The 17,121-nt window shown below is 29.9% G+C and overlaps 3 protein-coding genes across 44 annotated transcripts in view; 1 reads left to right on the forward strand and 2 right to left on the reverse strand.

Moving 5' to 3' along the window:
* The window catches only part of LOC141458522 (uncharacterized), a 69,197-nt gene extending 67,552 nt beyond the window's left edge, over positions 1 to 1,645 (reverse strand). Inside the window, exon 1 of the mRNA XM_074136592.1 lies at positions 1,485 to 1,645. Coding sequence (XP_073992693.1) covers positions 1,485 to 1,505 — 21 coding nt within the window. The 5' untranslated portion in view covers positions 1,506 to 1,645. The remainder of the gene's footprint in view (positions 1 to 1,484) is intronic.
* The window catches only part of LOC141458524 (uncharacterized), a 158,182-nt gene extending 147,949 nt beyond the window's left edge, over positions 1 to 10,233 (forward strand). For 28 of the 39 annotated variants that reach the window (XM_074136622.1, XM_074136624.1, XM_074136602.1 and 25 more), the window contains 7 exons: positions 4,493 to 4,624; positions 4,701 to 6,341; positions 6,961 to 7,092; positions 7,583 to 7,823; positions 8,459 to 8,646; positions 9,128 to 9,263; positions 9,443 to 10,233. The gene's annotated coding sequence lies outside the window, so the exon portion shown is untranslated. The remainder of the gene's footprint in view (positions 1 to 4,492; positions 4,625 to 4,700; positions 6,342 to 6,960; positions 7,093 to 7,582; positions 7,824 to 8,458; positions 8,647 to 9,127; positions 9,264 to 9,442) is intronic. The other 11 variants (XM_074136625.1, XM_074136619.1, XM_074136628.1 and 8 more) reach the window with 11 other exon arrangements.
* On the reverse strand, positions 9,002 to 15,124 carry LOC141458529 (uncharacterized). 4 transcript variants are annotated; one of them, XM_074136642.1, is made up of 8 exons: positions 14,967 to 15,124; positions 14,415 to 14,638; positions 13,231 to 13,381; positions 12,664 to 12,729; positions 12,331 to 12,516; positions 11,482 to 11,619; positions 10,368 to 10,465; positions 9,002 to 9,242 (listed from the first exon to the last, which is right to left on the reverse strand). In XM_074136642.1, exons 1-3 carry the CDS (start codon positions 15,012 to 15,014, stop codon positions 13,297 to 13,299), a joined length of 357 nt encoding a protein of 118 aa, XP_073992743.1. In that variant the 5' UTR covers positions 15,015 to 15,124; the 3' UTR covers positions 9,002 to 9,242; positions 10,368 to 10,465; positions 11,482 to 11,619; positions 12,331 to 12,516; positions 12,664 to 12,729; positions 13,231 to 13,296. The 4 variants fall into 4 exon arrangements, with proteins under 4 accessions (XP_073992743.1, XP_073992744.1, XP_073992741.1 ...); XM_074136643.1 differs by lacking the exon at positions 12,664 to 12,729 and having other exon boundaries at positions 12,355 to 12,516; XM_074136640.1 differs by lacking the exon at positions 12,664 to 12,729.
* Positions 15,125 to 17,121: the final 1,997 nt, after the last annotated feature.

Below are 17,121 nucleotides of genomic sequence, written 5' to 3' on the forward strand. Positions count from 1 at the left end.
TTTATCTGTTAAAACAGTAACGTCAATTTATATTCTTCTTACCTAAGTTAGTTGTAATAATTCCAGTTATATTTAAAAAATATTGTACCTATAATGCTAGACTTTCAATGAAAATATATTTTACTACGTGGGATAGCACAGTAAAATTCTTGATATGTCAAATTCTTTAATTAGTAACAGTTCCAACGCAATGAGTTTTTCGGTTATTTCTTTTCTTCAGTCTTTTATATCAATTTTATTGAACGCATTGTATCAAGTGTTTTCTAACTGAAATATTTTATTACAAACCATTTCTTATTTCAATTAATAATTCCTTATTACCTTGAAATTCATATGAAAGTGAAGAAAAGTAATTCACATTAAAATCGTTTATGTAATACATTACTGGCGATTAATTAAATTGGTGGGGGCAATATTGGTTATCATTACTGCTGGAGAATTCGATTTTTAATAAACATCTAAACTAGGTTGTTTTTTTTTTAAATTAAATTTACGGGCAAACTAAATTTAAATTTACAGCAGAAAAAGTAACAAATGATTTGAATAATAATGCGATTATAGAACATTAATCCTGAAGTAAGTATTACCATATTGTTGCGCTCCTGAATCATCGATAAAATCAATTTTTTTGGAGGGCAAAAACAAGGAACGTTTGACATCAAAAACCTAAAGAAAAGTGTATTTCCGGTCATTTTATTTATATTTATGATCCTTTTAAGTCAATTTTTGGGTAATACGTTTTAATTTTAGATATCTATTTTATTAATATATTTAATTTTAAATTTATTTAAAGAAATAATAATATAAAACCTAAACATTTTGTTACTTTCTTCAATCTTAATTAGTCTGGAGAGTATTACAACTAGTAAATCCCAAATTTGTCTTTAAAATGTGACTTTTTTAGAGTAAAGACAGCGAAATTATTTATGGAACAATTTTACGTTAGGTAATTTGATTTATACTTTTTTATAAGAGCTTTTATATTTTTCGTTAAAATGTAAATGAAATAATACTGGCTGATAAGAGAGGGTTAAAGGATAATATCTGAAATTCTTTATTAAGTTCAGTTCAATATTATATTTTTTAATTGTTGAATAACTTATTTTTTATAAAACCGTTTAAATAAATCCTTTTAAAGTGAACATTTTAAATTTGTTAAGATTGCAGGTGCAATTTCAGATGCACCATCAACAAATTTGCATTATTGATGTTTGTTAACGACAAGATTTGTCTAATGATGTTTCGCGCTATTTATTAAGTTTGTAGATTACTTAGCAATATTTTCTTTGCTGGAGATCGTTCGCTTCCGAAAATGTTCTCCAAAAATTAAATTATAACTTTGATGTAAATTTGTGAATGGTTAACGGGCCTAATTTATATTCTGTAACATTGACAGTGATATTCATTGTAGAAGATGAATATTATCATTTTGAATGAGTATAAGGTGACAATACAATTGATCAGTATAAGAGAAGTTAACTCACAAGACTCGCCACCATTGTCATGTTGATTTCAGTTGTGATAAATACATGTCGCTGATAAGGCGCGGCGACTCTAGCCACTCTGAGAGTTCTGCTGTTTAGTTGACTGCGCGAAGGCCGGCACTACACTGGTTTTCTACCACCACTTTTCTGATCTAAAAGTTTCATTGGCGGTGGTAACAACATCCAACTTCAAAACTGTTTCTACTCCCCATTCAAAAATATAGATATATACAATTGTCCACTCAAGTTTTGCTCCCACTCTAAAAATATTGTGGAATTTCTTGCGTTGCATATCCTGGCCAACCTCCATGGAAATAAGTTTAAAGAAAAAGTGATGTACATTTTGCCAAAATTTTCTAAAAATCTAAACGTTCTTTGTTTAATTTATTTTCATTATTTTCTTCTCATTCTACTATTACTATAAACCAGTATTACTTTCTCTTATCCTCCAAAAGAGAAAGTATCGTAATCGTGCAGATTTTCGAAAAAGTGGTTTTTACAATTTGCTCTTTTCTCTTTCACTCATGTTCTTCTCTAAATATTCAGTTCTTTGCACCCCAAAATTCGTAATTAAAATGAATCAAGGCCATAGACCACCACAAACTAATCTTGATGGTACGATTTTATTTTTTCAAAAAATTTGATTTGGTCGGCCATAACTTCCAATAAAAAACAAAAAACTAAAATCCGCTTTTATTTACGCTGGGTAAGACTATGTCCAATATTATCTTGGTAACCATAAATAAACCGTTTATCTTTTTCTCCCTTCTGCCTGTGGTGCTTCACATTGTCTCTTTCATTTGTCCTCGATCTCCGAATGTTTTACCAAATTGCATTACATTTACATGTGTCTCGAAAAATGACTGTGCCCAACAAACTCCTCATTTACAAAGTGCTCATCAGGCCGATGTTACTATACACTTGCTCCGCCTGGAGCCTGACACTTGTAGTAACATCCATTTATTAATAGACTATATTCTAGTTTATTAAGTTTTTTGGGTAACATTTACTTTCTTAAAGACTAACTTGGCAGACGGACGTATGTCTATTGTCGAAAAATGTTTTTTTTATTTAATATGGTTTACTATGGTTTCTGTTCAAATAAACACTTATTATTATTATTATTATTATTTTTAATGATTTAAGGCGCATCAACATCAAAGGTTATTGGCGCCCGGAGCTTTTTTTTCAGTGCACTGCCGGCCTCCGGACAGTGTTCTCTCGTTACAGACAACACTGTCCATCATCGGACAGTGAGCTGTAAGAAACTCCTAGGAAGAGAAAATCTAAGGATCAGCAAGCTGGATTCGAACCCGGGACCTCCGCGAAGGAATCCCTAACCTCATACCTAATCCCTTCCCTTATTATTATTATTATTATTTACTTTCTTGTTATGATTCATGTCAAAATAGTGATAGGTCTGTGAAAATGTAACTACAGCGCTCTTTACAATAATATAATGTATATTTGTGACACGCCCTCAAAACCCCAAGTGTTCATAAGAGATGGAAAGAAATTAAGCTGAATTGGAGAATTTTAGCGCATTAACTTACGAGTTTTAAGGAAAAAAAATACTAGGGCAGTGGCAAACATTCTCTTTCACAAAACTAACATAATCACACAGACGGCCTTCAGAGGTCGCCCAGAAAACATGGAACCCCTTAATTAAAACCTAGTAATTGTGGTTACTACCACAGCCCAAATCATTAGTTACATTAGAAAATCTTTTTTATTTTTATTTTATATAATACTCAAATACACGCATTTTTTAAAAATAAAGGGGTAAAAAAATATGTGTAGAATACGTCGACATTAAAAGAACTTCTTGAAAAGGTTAAAAAAGGTCATCCTTTCCAATTGTATGGCAGTTATTAACCAGAGTAAGCTTATTGAGCCACTCAGGTAAAAATTTAAAAATTTTATGTATTTAAGAAAGAAACATGTAAATGTCATAAAGTAAAAAAAAAAGCTTCTGAGTTCTTGACAAGTATGTTGGGTTAGTTGAGTTTTTTTATTAGTTTTTGCAGAAGCTCGAGTTTTTTGAACCCACGATATTTTTTCCGCTCTGGCCAGTTTATATACAATGTAGGTACTATCACAGCCTAGGCACAGTATAGGCAAAGTAATTATAAAGTTATAATATCGCTGTTTTTTTTTTTTTATAAATTTAAAAATAATTTTAATATGTAAAAAAAGAAAAAGAACGCAGCATGAAGGATCTAGCTTGTTGCTTGTTCATTAATTATTTAAAGTTTTTCTTTTTAAGATTATACTTATTAACACGTTTATTAAATGATAAGACATACAATTCATATATTATTACAAAAAATATGTCTCTGTATAAACGAAATAAGTATTGTGATATGTATACTGCTAAAAATTTCATATCCCCCCCCATAGTAAAATCAACTTTAAAGTATACAATTCTAAAACATATCACAGCCCTTTAATAAACAAAACCCTTATATAAGTATTAGGTTTCATTAATTTTTTGTTTTATTAGTTTTACAAAATGTTTACGATTAATAAACTTAATTAACATGTTTATCCGCCATGTGACTGAAAGTTATCATGTAACCTCCCTCGCTCAGTCAGTAAGTGCAGTACGTGAGGTGAACAGTAGTGAAGGTGGTCATATACGAAATTATTAGAAGTAAAAAAGATTTCATACTGGAATCTACTTAATTAGTATTAGTATATTTTGGATCAGTCTACACCCACAGTGGTTTTAAAAGGTTTGAAGTAATTGATGCTTGTGACTAGTAAAACCTACGGAAGTAATAAATTAATTTTGATATCTTTTAAAACAAAAAGTCAAGTTTCATAATTAAAATTTGTGGATACAGAACAGTAGCTCGAATTAATACAAAAGGTTAACAACTTAGTACTCGCGAGTGACTTACATTACGTAATTTAAAGTTATAAAATTGTCCTTGTTTCCCAATTACATCTAACAAGTGATGGATTCTCTTTATCTATTATCGCAACTGATGACTTTCATCTTTCAGGAACTTGTCCGAATAAAGTTGGCCACTTCTTTATCAAATCCATTTGTCTAAAGTGTAGAGAAGAGTACTTGGCAGTTTCGTTAATTAAAAATAATTTGGAATCGTTCTAAACTTAGAAGTTTTCTTTCTAAAGTAAGTCTCTTTCAACATAAACTATTTTTTCAATTTCTTGAAAGATACTTTTCACGAACAAAAGATCTGTTAAAAGAAGGATGGAAGCCCAAGTGAAAAAGATGTAAAACATCAATCCAGTGTGAACATATCAATAAACCTTTGTCGTGAACATATCGCCCTACTCCCATCCTAGGCACCAGTCTTACTAAAGAAAAGTGGCTTCCGCACGTCAATATATAGTGTCTCAGCGCAACTGATGACCATAATTCGTATTAATACTTCTTTCATATACCTACTGGCGAATATGTGAACTAACCTTCCTTTTCAATTATAAAGTTTTGAAGTTATTTATTGAGTTTCAAATAAAAGACTGAATAGCGCAAAGCTATCCCTTCTGTTGTTCAATGATTGTAGAGTTAATAAAAAATTAAGAAAGAAACCTTCGGAGTTGGCATTACTATTGTAACAATTGTACACCCTACCAGTTTCTGTATCAAAATTTGGACTTTGATAAAAGAAGTAGTAGAAGAAAGGTTTAATTTAAATATTCAACGTTGAATGTACACGTGAATGTTCGTTTTTAGATTGGCTTTTTAGAAACGTGTTATCGGATTGTTCTTATGATTTATGTGCCTGCTTTTGTTGATGAAGTTAGGCGTATTGTTTTCATAGTGTGTGTAAAAAATACCGTAGAGATGCATTTGTCCGCTTTAGTGTGTGATTATTATCTTTTATTTTCTTTCTAGGTTATTTGCTGTGCTTAGTTCCTGATGCTCTGCATGGTTCTGAATCATCAATTTTGTATTTAGATTGTTGAAAATATCATCCGCTCATTGATTATTCGTGTTCTTGTTTATCATGTGCTGTTACTGCCATTCCTGCGTCAATTGCTGTTCAATATTTTTGATGCGATTATAATTTTTGGAATTATATCTAAGTCCATTGTCTTAAAAGTTTTGAATGTTGTTTTAGTAAGGTCCAAACAGACAATTAGATACTGTTTTAAAGTTTTCTATAAAAATTTTTACTTGATTACACACTTGCTTTATTATTTGAATCAATTATTTATCGTTATTTTATTTCAAAGTAATTATATTTCAGTACAAATGAAATAAGTTTACTTAAGAGTTTTTTGATTAAATTCCCCCCCCCCCCTACATAGTATAATATACAACTCCGACTTTACAATTTTAAACATTATAAATTAACTAAACGTTCAGAACTGTTTAATAAATTTTGGGATTAATTAATTAATATTTATTTCATTTTTACGATCAAGTAATAATTTGAATGGCACACATAACCACCATATAACCTTCCTAACTTATCAAGTGTAATGCAAGATGGCAACGTCACTGAGGTGATGGTCTAACAGATTAATCAATCCGACAGCTTAATTAGGTTGATAGATAAAATTCCAAAACCGGTCAGGGATAAATTAAACACAAAGGTAGATTTAGTTTAATAGAAAAATGCTTTGATTTCGTGTATAATAAATGGAAATTGGTGATGGATTATTCTTTTATCATTATCCATCCAGTGCTTTTATCAATTGGATTTTCGAACCTGCCTAGTAATGCTCAGCATTCATTGGAAAACTTAATGTATGTATGGGCTCTTCTTTACATCTAACAGCAAGTTGGCCAATATTGGACAATTCTTAACTATTCTAATCTGGAGATTGAAGAATACAAGGAAATCTACCTACCACTTGGACTGTGAAAATGTTCTACAGGTAATCTTATCAATTATTTAGTACGTTCTAAGTGTTACATTTTAAGCTAAAACTTTTTTTAAGATTATTTATCTTTTTATCTCATCGGAATAATTAATGTTTCTTTTTTAGTAAAAGAAAGGTTGATGTTTAATTTAAATAATCAACGATAATGTGAATGCTTGCATTTTTATTAAAATGAAACTCTTATTCAGCCAGTTTAAACTTCTTTTCAATAATTATTATTATTTCTTTATGGAATTCTAACTTTTTTGTTAACTTGAATTTCGTGGAAAACGTTATTTTATTTACAAAATTTAACATTCCAAGAATTTAAAAAATTGTATTTTTTAAGACAAATAAACCTAATTGACAATAAAATAAAGTAATTTTGTAGATTTAATTCGATTTTATTGGTATAAAAAAAGTAAATTCTTAAAATTCTGTTTATTAAAACATGTCAACTCTAGGTTTATTTCGTCCCAGTTCATTTATTTTGTTATAGAAGTATGAGATTAGTCGTGCCTTTTTCTGGTAATAAGCACATTGTGCGTATTTTCTACGTTTTAAATGAAATGTTTATGTAATAATGTAAATCAAATTCATGTTACTCTTATGTTTAATGTAATATTTTTTCCAGTTCATGCAGTGCTACCATCAATGGCCTTTTTGTCAACTTGCAGTCCTAAGCTTTTACCTGAGATAAATTTTTAAGGGTCCTTCTATATACTTCCAGCAGCACGACCATTAATATGAAGTTATTCAAATCGAGGTAAATCTTATCTTATTATTTATTATTTTAGGACCAACAAAAACCAAAACTTTTTTTCATACAAATTATTCTTTTTTTTTCTGAAAGAAGTTTTAATTTCTGTTGATTGTAGATAGCTGTAGTTCAACATCAAACATACATGTGAATCCTACATCATTTTCCAATCACAGAACTATTTTTAGTCGAATTTATAATTTTTTAATTAATTTTCAAAAAAATATTTCATAACAATGCTAGTAGATTAAGTGTGTTATTATATTTTTCCAATCAAATTAATTTTTTCCTAAGGAATAAGAGTGTTTTTTGGAAATATATTTCATTATCATTGAATGAGAAGGTTTAGGTTTAAAAAAAATCAATTCTTTAGTTTAATTACAGACGTCTTTATTAATTTTTCTAATATACATAAATTGTTACACACATTTTTCTTAATGCTAGGTAAAACTCACTAAACATAATTATTTAAATTACAATTAATAATTATTTTCAGAATCAATACTGGTGATACTAAGAGTACTGCCTCCAAAACTAGTCATCAGTGGTAGCCCAAGTGAAAAAGACGTAAAAGATCCTAGTTCACCACAATGTTTATTGGAGAACTACCTCTATGGACCCTTCTTACATTCAGCAGCTAGTTGGGAAATGTTGGGTGATTCTCATCCATTCTATTTTGGATAATAAAGAAGTAAAGGAAATCTATCTACCACTTGGGCTGTGGAAATGTTCTTCAGGTAATCTTATCCATTATTTAGTACGTTCAAATTATTACATTATAAACTAAAACTTTTTTTATGATAATTAATCTTTCCCTTTGAATCTGAATGAGTGACTTTCATAGAAGAAAAGTTCAAGTTTAATATAAATATTTGACGTTAAACTGTTAACATTAAATTAAAATTAAATCTGTTAAACTAATGCAACTGCATTTTTAATCAAATGAAACTGTTCATTCAGCCAGTTTAAACTTCTTTTCAATAATAATTATTTACACCTGTTTTGTTAAATTAAATTTCATGAAAAATGTTATTTTATTTAAAAATTGTGATATTTTTAAAATTTTTAATTCTTTGAACCCAATTGACAATAAAATAAAGAATTTTTGAAGATTTAATTCGATTATTTTAGTTTTAAAAAAACGTGTTGAATGACCAAGTTTATTTGGACCAATTACATTAATTTTGTGATATAATTATGTGTAATGGTCCGTACTTCTATTTTTAAAAATAAGAGCAAAATTTTGGAATAGTTTTTTTAAAAAAGATTTATATTAACAGATAAATTCTACGTTTTAAATATTGTATTAATATAGTGTGAATCAAATTCGTATTACTGCTTAGGTTTAATGTAGTATTTTTTCTTCATGTAGTGAGTGCTAACATCCAAGGGCTTTTTATTAACTTGCAGCTCCGTTAAGCTCAGTTTTTACCTGAGATGAATTCTTAAGAATCTTTCTATGGTTTCAGCAGCACTTTCATAAATACGAAGTGATTAGCGTCAATTGCATTTCTGAAAATAAACTAAATTGGGGACTCTGTCTTTGGAACTATTCTTCAGGTAATTTTTTATTTATTATGTTCTGAGTAATACAACGTAAACTTTTTATTTTTTTGTATCAGAAAAAAGTTTTAATTTTTGTTGAACTATCAAAATACTGCTACCTAAGCAGTAATTTAATTGAAAAATTCAACATGAAACATGCATGGCTATTCTGTATTCATTTCCAATCTCACCGAATTAATATTGTTATTCTAGCTTGTAATTTTAATTCATTTTCATCAGAGTAGCATTAGTAGGTTATATTTTTTCAATCATATTAATTTTATTCATAAGGAGTAAGTGTGTTTTTTGGAAATAAATTCATTACCATTGAATGAAAAGATGTAGGTTTTTTTAAATAAAAAGATTTAAATAAGCTATCAATTCTTTATTTAATTTTTATAATATACATAAATTATTACAGATGTTTTTATCTAGCTTTTTAATGCTGGGTGAAACTCCTTACAATATTTTAATTACAATAAATAATTATTTTCAGAATCAATACTGGTGATTCCAGAGTACTGCCTCCAAAACTGTTCATCAATGGAAGCAGAAGTAAAAAAGACGTAAAACATCCAATGTGAATATTCCAACAAACATTGGTTAGGAATCTATAAAAAAAAAAAAAAAAGGTAAGTGGTTATTATAGGAAATATGCATGTTTTTATCAAAATTAAAAATTGCATGTTAAAAAAAAAATAAAAAAGTATTTAAAAAAATTATTTTATTTATTTTTGTATTAAATCTGTTAATTAATATGAAAAAGTAAAAATAAAACGTAAAAAATTAATATTCTATTAATACTTCACAGTGATAAAGAAAACGCGAAGAAATAAAAAAGATAACCTAAAAGGAAGGTTACAAAGTCTAGAGAGTAGTAGAAGTAAAAAGATAACCTAAAAGGAAGGTTACAAAGTCTAGAGAGTAGTAGAAGTAAAAAAGATAACCTAAAAGGAAGGTTACAAAGTCTAGAGAGTAGTAGAAGTAATAAAAGGAAACCTAGAGGGAAGGTTTGTGGCCGACAGTGTCGTGAGAGTGTGCAAGAGGAACAGACCAGCTGGAGCGATCTAGCAGGCTACCGATCAGGTGAGTTTATTGGCCGCCATCTTGCTCTGGGAGGCTATATAACTAAGTTCGCTGGAAGGGCGGGGCAGGGTGGGGAGAACCGTCGAAGCGACAACATCTCCCCACTTCATGATTCTTTGAGAGAGAGGTGAAGGATGTTAGACTAGACTAGATAGATATTTTTGGGAGCGACAGAGCGACCTACCCCCCTGCATTGCTCAAGTCGTACTGACGAGAATCACCTGTGTTGCCGTATATATAGGGAAGGTTACAGCAATGCTACCTGGTGGCCATTTCTGGAACTATTTTCACACCTGTCTGATAAGTGGCGCCCTCTAACGGATTTTTTTGGAACTAATTTTTTACTTTTTTTTTATTTACCTTAATTTCTTTATTATTTTAAGTTTCTCTGTTAGTTTTAAACGTTTTTTATCACTTCTTATTCTATTTGATTAATTTATATGTATAATGTAAAATATGAAGTCAATGTAAAAACAAAATGGGCGTGCTAATAAATATTTTTTTTTATAAATTAAAGATTCTTATTATTTTAACTTTAAGTCAAAAAATCATTTGATATATAAGACTGTGATACAAACATGCATTTTAAAAATATCTTAATAATATATTTTTTTAGCAATTGATTCATAACAAAAGTTGTTTGTACATACTCATTTGATAGATGTATCCTCACCGTCTTTTTCATTTCCACTTCAGTTGATGAATGGTTTTACAGGTACAGTACTCCACAGTATTGGAAGTTTTCAATCTGAAATCATTATTCAATGAAATAAACAGTTTATATCGTTAATCTTAAATTAAAAAACATTCTATTCCATAACTCTACAAATTAAAACGCAACCATTAGTTTGAGATATATTTATATCTTTCAGAAAGAAGAAACAAATTAAAATCGAAAGTTATTTTCTTTGTATTTTATTAATGTATACCTATATGTATTTTTTCATCATAGAATGTAAAATATTAATATTATGTAACATAAAATAAATATGAAATAAATAATTTTTAAAAAAACTAAATGTTTTTCTTAATTCTCATGCTAAATAATACATTTTTTTCTAAGTCAATAAATCTTATAGTAAATAAGATAGTGACATAAACATGCATTTAGCAAATATCTAAATAATCATTTTTTTAGCAATTGATTCATAACAGAAGTTGCACATTTGCATCAGATAGATGTTATATTTAGATATTTCCAAATGCTTTTTTTTTTTCAGCTTTATTTGACTCAGCAGGCAGTACTCTAATTGGCTGTTTTCATTCTGAAAACCACCATTATTCAATGAAATAAAGGATTTATTACGTTGTTCTTGTAAAAAACAAAAACTTTGAATAAATGCTACATCTACTCAACCGTGTATTAAGTTACATTTTTATTGTTATATGAATGAAATCAAATACATTATATCTCTTAAATGAATAAGACTCATTTTGAGTTCGCAACGATGTTACGATGTCATGGTTCTGAATTTTTTTTCCAATCTAATGAGGTCTAAATCAAAATTAACCGTACTGCATTCAATTTCTTTCAAAAAAGTTTGATTTAGTTCAAAAGTATTGAACTGTAATAAAAAAAAAAGCGAGGAAATAACATGCATTACCCTTTAAAACGTATTTTTTATTTAAATTAAATGAAATTTAAATCTGACAGAAATAAAGCTACCATGTTATTATGTTTAGTAAAACTTATTCATTTATTTATTTAGAATGTATATATAAATTAGTATGCAAAAAAAAAAAAATAATAATGGATAACAGTACCTTAACAGAATATATAAAGTGGTAGGTAAATCTTCTTTACTTAGCTTATCGTCTGCAGCACAAATAGATGCGTATTCCCTCAAAATATGTGCAGACGTGCTGCTTTCTGGACATAGAAAGGGCCCATTGATGAAAGCACTGAAAATAAAGAGAAGAAATACTAAATTACATCTGCTGTTAAATTCTAATTTTCTTTTTTGTTTTAAACACTTCTTTTTGTATTTTATTAACTTATTCATATAAATTTTTACCAAGTCTATGTAAAGAAAAAAAACAAGCAAATAAAATTATTATTTTTTAAAAATTGAAGGTTGTTCTTTATTCTCCTAGGAGTAAATACATTTTCTATTTTTAATAAAAGACAAAAATAAAATAGCGTTCTATTCAATGAACTTCAAATAACTGCTTTCAAAGATATATTTTTATCTTACAGGAATGAAAGGAAAGCTTAAATCTTTTAAACGGATCATTATTTAAGAATGAATTCGTAGCATTTTAAAACATTCTGAAAGTTAATTATTTAAACTTAAATTACTCTACGTTGCAATTACTTGAAATGAAATTAAAAAATGTTAAGTTCCAACGAAAAGATAGATTATAGATAGATTCACTTTTTAAAAGTGAACGAATTCGATTGAAAAAGATTAGTGTTGAATGAAAAATAGTTGCAATTGATGATCAAATGCTAAACACTTCGAACGATCCACATTGTGTTATTCAATTAAATTCAAACCTTCATTCAACAAAATTTAAACTTTTCTCATTCCAACTTAAAGAGAAAGATTTTAATTATCTTTTTAAAATAAGAAAATTACTTCAACATGCTTTGGAAGTATTAAATAAAGGTACCTGAATGTATTAACTGAAAACTACCCTAAGAGCAGCTGTGTTAGACACTGATGGTAGAATGCTCACATTGTAATGCAGGAATAGATGATATTCAACTTTAATGCCTTTACAGAACACATTTTAGATGATAGGTGATCTGAACAACCAGCTAGCGAATGGCCAAAAAAGCAGCCCTGGACGAACGCACTGGATACAGAAAAACAAAATTATACATTAAACCTCAATACACTATTTAAATTTCATTCACAAATACGTAAATATATTTTAACAAATTTATCATTTGAAAGTGGAAAATTGCAATAAAGAATCTAAGTAGATCATAATCAAACTTACGGTTCGTATTAATTTACGTTTGAAGTTAATTTAAAAACTATTTCTTCAGAAGTGAATCTTTATAATCTGCACTCTCAGAAGGAAAAAAAATAATAGACAATTAGTGTGTTAGTTACTACCGATGTTATCTATAATCGGTTATTTAAAGTAACAAAAATGTAGGTAAATGATATATGAAATTAAACATGAATTCGACATACCTATGCGATCTAGTGGAAGACTTCAGAACTACTACTTACTGGGTAGTTCTTTACCTTGCCGATAGAGCGCTTTGCTAGTTGTGACTACTTTTATGTATTTTTTGTCCAGATTTCGATATGCATGCAATTTAAATTGTATTTTTCTTGCAATCATTAATGTGAAGCAATTTTTAAATCAAATTAAGTACTTTTCAAGATAAATGCTACAAATTCTCATTGACAATGATGTTAATAATAAATTTAGAAAGTACTTTGAACGATATTAACACTTTTTCCATTCAGAATCGAAGTAAGATTTAATAAATCTGAAAAAGTATTTTTTCCTTTTTAAATTTAATAGTATACGTTTTAATTAAGATATAATTACCTGAATGAAAAGTCCCACAAGATTGCGAGGATAGATTTTTTCCAGGAATGCGAAAATGTACGCGTTTCACATCAACTTATGTGGACATGTAAATGTAGTGTGATCGATCATAAAGGGTAGCTGCAAGTCAGCGAAGTGCTGGATGAACGTACTGTATAATAATAATACAAAATTAGTATAGTGACTGAACTTGATTCATTGATATGCTAAAAGTACTTTAAAATAAATAATTAATGGTACAACTTAAATAATCATTAAATGTTTTATGGGATTTAAACCTTTCTACAATATTGAAACTGTGAATTTCAATTTTTCTTAGAGATAGTTCCCTGACTGGTTCAGAATAAACTTCATCTTCAACTTTTGACATTTAGAAGCAAAAAGTAATAAAATTGAAAACCATAATTAGGGACGTTCACCTCACAACTCGATTAACTCCATAAAACAAAAAGTGGATCAAATAATGTACATTGATTTTTAAATTCCGTTTATAACATAATAAATTTACCATTATCATTCAGCGCCTGCTACAATATTAGATTGAAAAACAAATTGAATAGATTATGAATAATAGGTACTGACATGTTACATGGAACTGATGTACGGAGATACTGTTTATTACTTCTTGCATAGATAAATTTTTATAAATCAGTTTCTAATTAATTAATAATTAAGACTATTCCTTCTACACATCAAAGCCACTTAAATACCCTTACCTTAAGCTTTAATTTGTATCTTTCAGAAATTTAAGAGATAAATAAAATATGAAGGCTGAAATTTTAGATTAAATCTTTTAAAACGGATCAATCTTTTGTAACGAATTCATTGCATTGTGAAACATTAAATTATTTTAACATGAATTACTCCTACATACGTAGCTATTTAGCTGTTCTTACTAAACTTGTTTTGGTCATGTTACTGCCATAAATTTATTAGGTTTGTTAAAACCAAAATAAAACAATTTTTATTCAAGTTCAATTTTGTTCAAAATTCTTTCACTTAAAACTTAATTCGATTAAAAATAGTTTCATTTGGTTAAAAAATTACTCAGACTTTATATGCACGTAATTTTTGAATTTTTCAATTAACGTACTACTACCCACTTACACCAGAAATTAAAATTTTTTTGCAGATCTAATAGGAAAAATTGAATTAGTGTTAAAAAAAAAGAAAGTTTTACTTACTACTGTAATAATGTTACATATGAAACAATCGATAAGACAACCATAACAATTCCATAGACAGAATGGAAGGGAGGTATCTTCAACTTCTTATACTCCGGAATAGAAATGATGAGAATCGACTCATATTTGCCGGCCCATGAAGGGCATAGAGGTAACCATTTCAAAGGAGAAGTGAGCATCACTGTGCTGCAAGATGGAGTTGGGAAGGCCCATTGCTGAAGGCACTGGATAATGGGGAAAAAAATATTACATTAATAATTATAATGAAAGAATGTTGAAATCGAAGCATTTTTCTTTTAAACTAAATCTTTATCAGATTTCTATGAACGTACGTTTAACTTAAATATTTCAATCAAATATAATAATTTTTTAATCCAAAAATTAGATGTTAATTGAGTTAATTTGACTAAAACATATAATGTACTTTTACGTATTAGGATGAAATTTTAACTTCTTCCATGACATATACCGTAATGTAATCAAACTAACGAAGTTTGATGCATTGTACAAGATATTTTAGTATTCATAAATCATTAAAAAAATTTAAATTACTTTTAAGACAAAGTTAATGGAAACCATAGAACAAGGTAAACCCATCATCAGACGTTCATAAATAAGTTTAAATGTACACGGTATCGTGACTTCCACCTTAACCACACTCCTGCATCACACTTGCGACTGACTGAGTGAGGGAGGTTACTTTTTGGTTACTTACGAGATATCATATGATATTTATACAACTGAAATTGTTAGTAAACTGTAAAATAGGTATGTGTTTAAAAAAATAATGTAAAATAAAATTAATGAAACCTAATTGAATTTAAGGCTTGCAAAGATAAACAATTTTTTTTAATTTATTTTACATAGGGGGGCGCGCTTAATGTAAGCAGAAAACACTAAAGTAAACTAGGTTCATTTGTACAGCAGGGAAATATTGCAAAATGAAAAGAAATTATTATAAAATTAAACATTGATAAGCATGTTATTCTATTTGATTAATAAATAATTCGTAAATAGAACAATATTAACAGCTTTTAACATTGTTCAGTCGAACTCATCTTTTCGCGGCGCCCCCTCCTTTTAAATTTCGCGCCATGCTTTTCCCGCGTTTTGGTTTCCGCCAAACTTCTGTAGCCTCGCATCTTGTAACCTTCATTGTGTTTTCATTTCTCTTCTTTCAGGCTACAGTGCATCTCGTCATCGGCAAGAAGAAGGAGCAACAACCGCCTTCCAGTATCCTTTACATCACACTTCTCTTCAGCATCAGCTTTTCTCCATTTACATCTGCAGGGTTATCTCGGTGTCTTTTGTTTGCCCTCTTTATGGCCCTGGCCCTTCAGGCCTTGACCCCACTTGGTGTCCAACCTTGTCGAGGTGGTGGGGCTTACGCACTAAGGGTACTAGAGATTAACCCTCTCTAAAACTAACGCGTTTTCCGCTTCTGGGTGTAGGCGTCTTCGCGCGCCTACATTATGGTCCTCCGGGCCGGATATACTTCCGGTGCTTCATCTCAGGTCGCGCGGTTGATTGAATACTTCTCTTGCCTTTTCTTCGCATCTTTTACGCTTATTATTCTTAAGGGGGAGTAACTTGTATTTCAAGGAAGACGACCCATTCAGTGGTGCTTAACAGTCGTACTCTGCCCCCATTTATGCTTCGCCTACGCCCCCCGCCCACTCTACGCGTATTGCTGAAGCTGAGTCTTCAGGGCGGGCGGGATGTTCAGTCGAACTCATCTTTTCGCGGCGCCCCCATCCTTTTAAATTTTCGCGCCATGCTTTTCCCGCGTTTTGATCCCCGCCAAACTTCTGTAGCCTCGCATCTTGTAACCTTCATAGCGTTTTCACTTCTCTTCTTTCAGGCTACAGTGCATCTCGTCACCGGCAAGAAGAAGGAGCAACAACCGCCTTCCTGTATCCTTTACATCACACTTCTCTTCAGCATCAGCTTTTCTCCATTTACATCTGCAGGGTTATCTCGGTGTCTTTTGTTTGCCCTCTTTATGGCCCTGGCCCTTCAGGCCTTGACCCCACTTGGTGTCCAACCTTGTCGAGGTGGTGGGGCTTACGCACTAAGGGCACTAGAGATTAACCCTCTCTAAAACTATCGCGTTTTCCGCTTCTGGGTGTAGGCGTCTTCGCGCGCCTACAAACATTAAACAACAAGCGACATGCTGGAATATTCACGTATTTCATTTGATATTTTCCTATTCTATTTTATCGAATTTTTCGAGTATGTTTGGTACAGAATGACTTTAAACAGCGTGTCCGAGTAACATTTAAGTTTGGTCATTATACACTCGGCCAAAAAGTCTGTGAACACCTACCTAAATTTTATTACTTTTATTATTATCTTAGTAGGAACTCTTTTTTTCAAATGAAATATACTATTCGATACAGAAAAACCAGGGTTTTTATTTTATATAAAATCTTTAATTTTTTTTCAACAGGAATATCATAATGAAACGTTGAATGCAAAAAAAAAAAATCTAAGTCTTCTACAAGTCTTCTAAAATAGCAAACGCTGTTTATCAGTGTGGCAGGTGGAGGAGTAAGCTTGTAGTAGTAAAGTGAATGAATGTGGTTTTCAGTTATTTTTTACAACAGATTCTAAGGACGCCGGAGCTTTAGGATTTATTGAATCAAACGTCATATATATTATTGCGGTAACCTGGCTGAAGCATATAACAAATATTGAAAAATCTTGG

Source organism: Rhodnius prolixus, unplaced genomic scaffold (assembly GCF_049639745.1).
Source record: "Rhodnius prolixus isolate KJV_2025 unplaced genomic scaffold, Rpr scaffold_5, whole genome shotgun sequence".
In the NCBI taxonomy this organism is placed as follows: Eukaryota; Metazoa; Arthropoda; class Insecta; order Hemiptera; family Reduviidae; genus Rhodnius; species Rhodnius prolixus.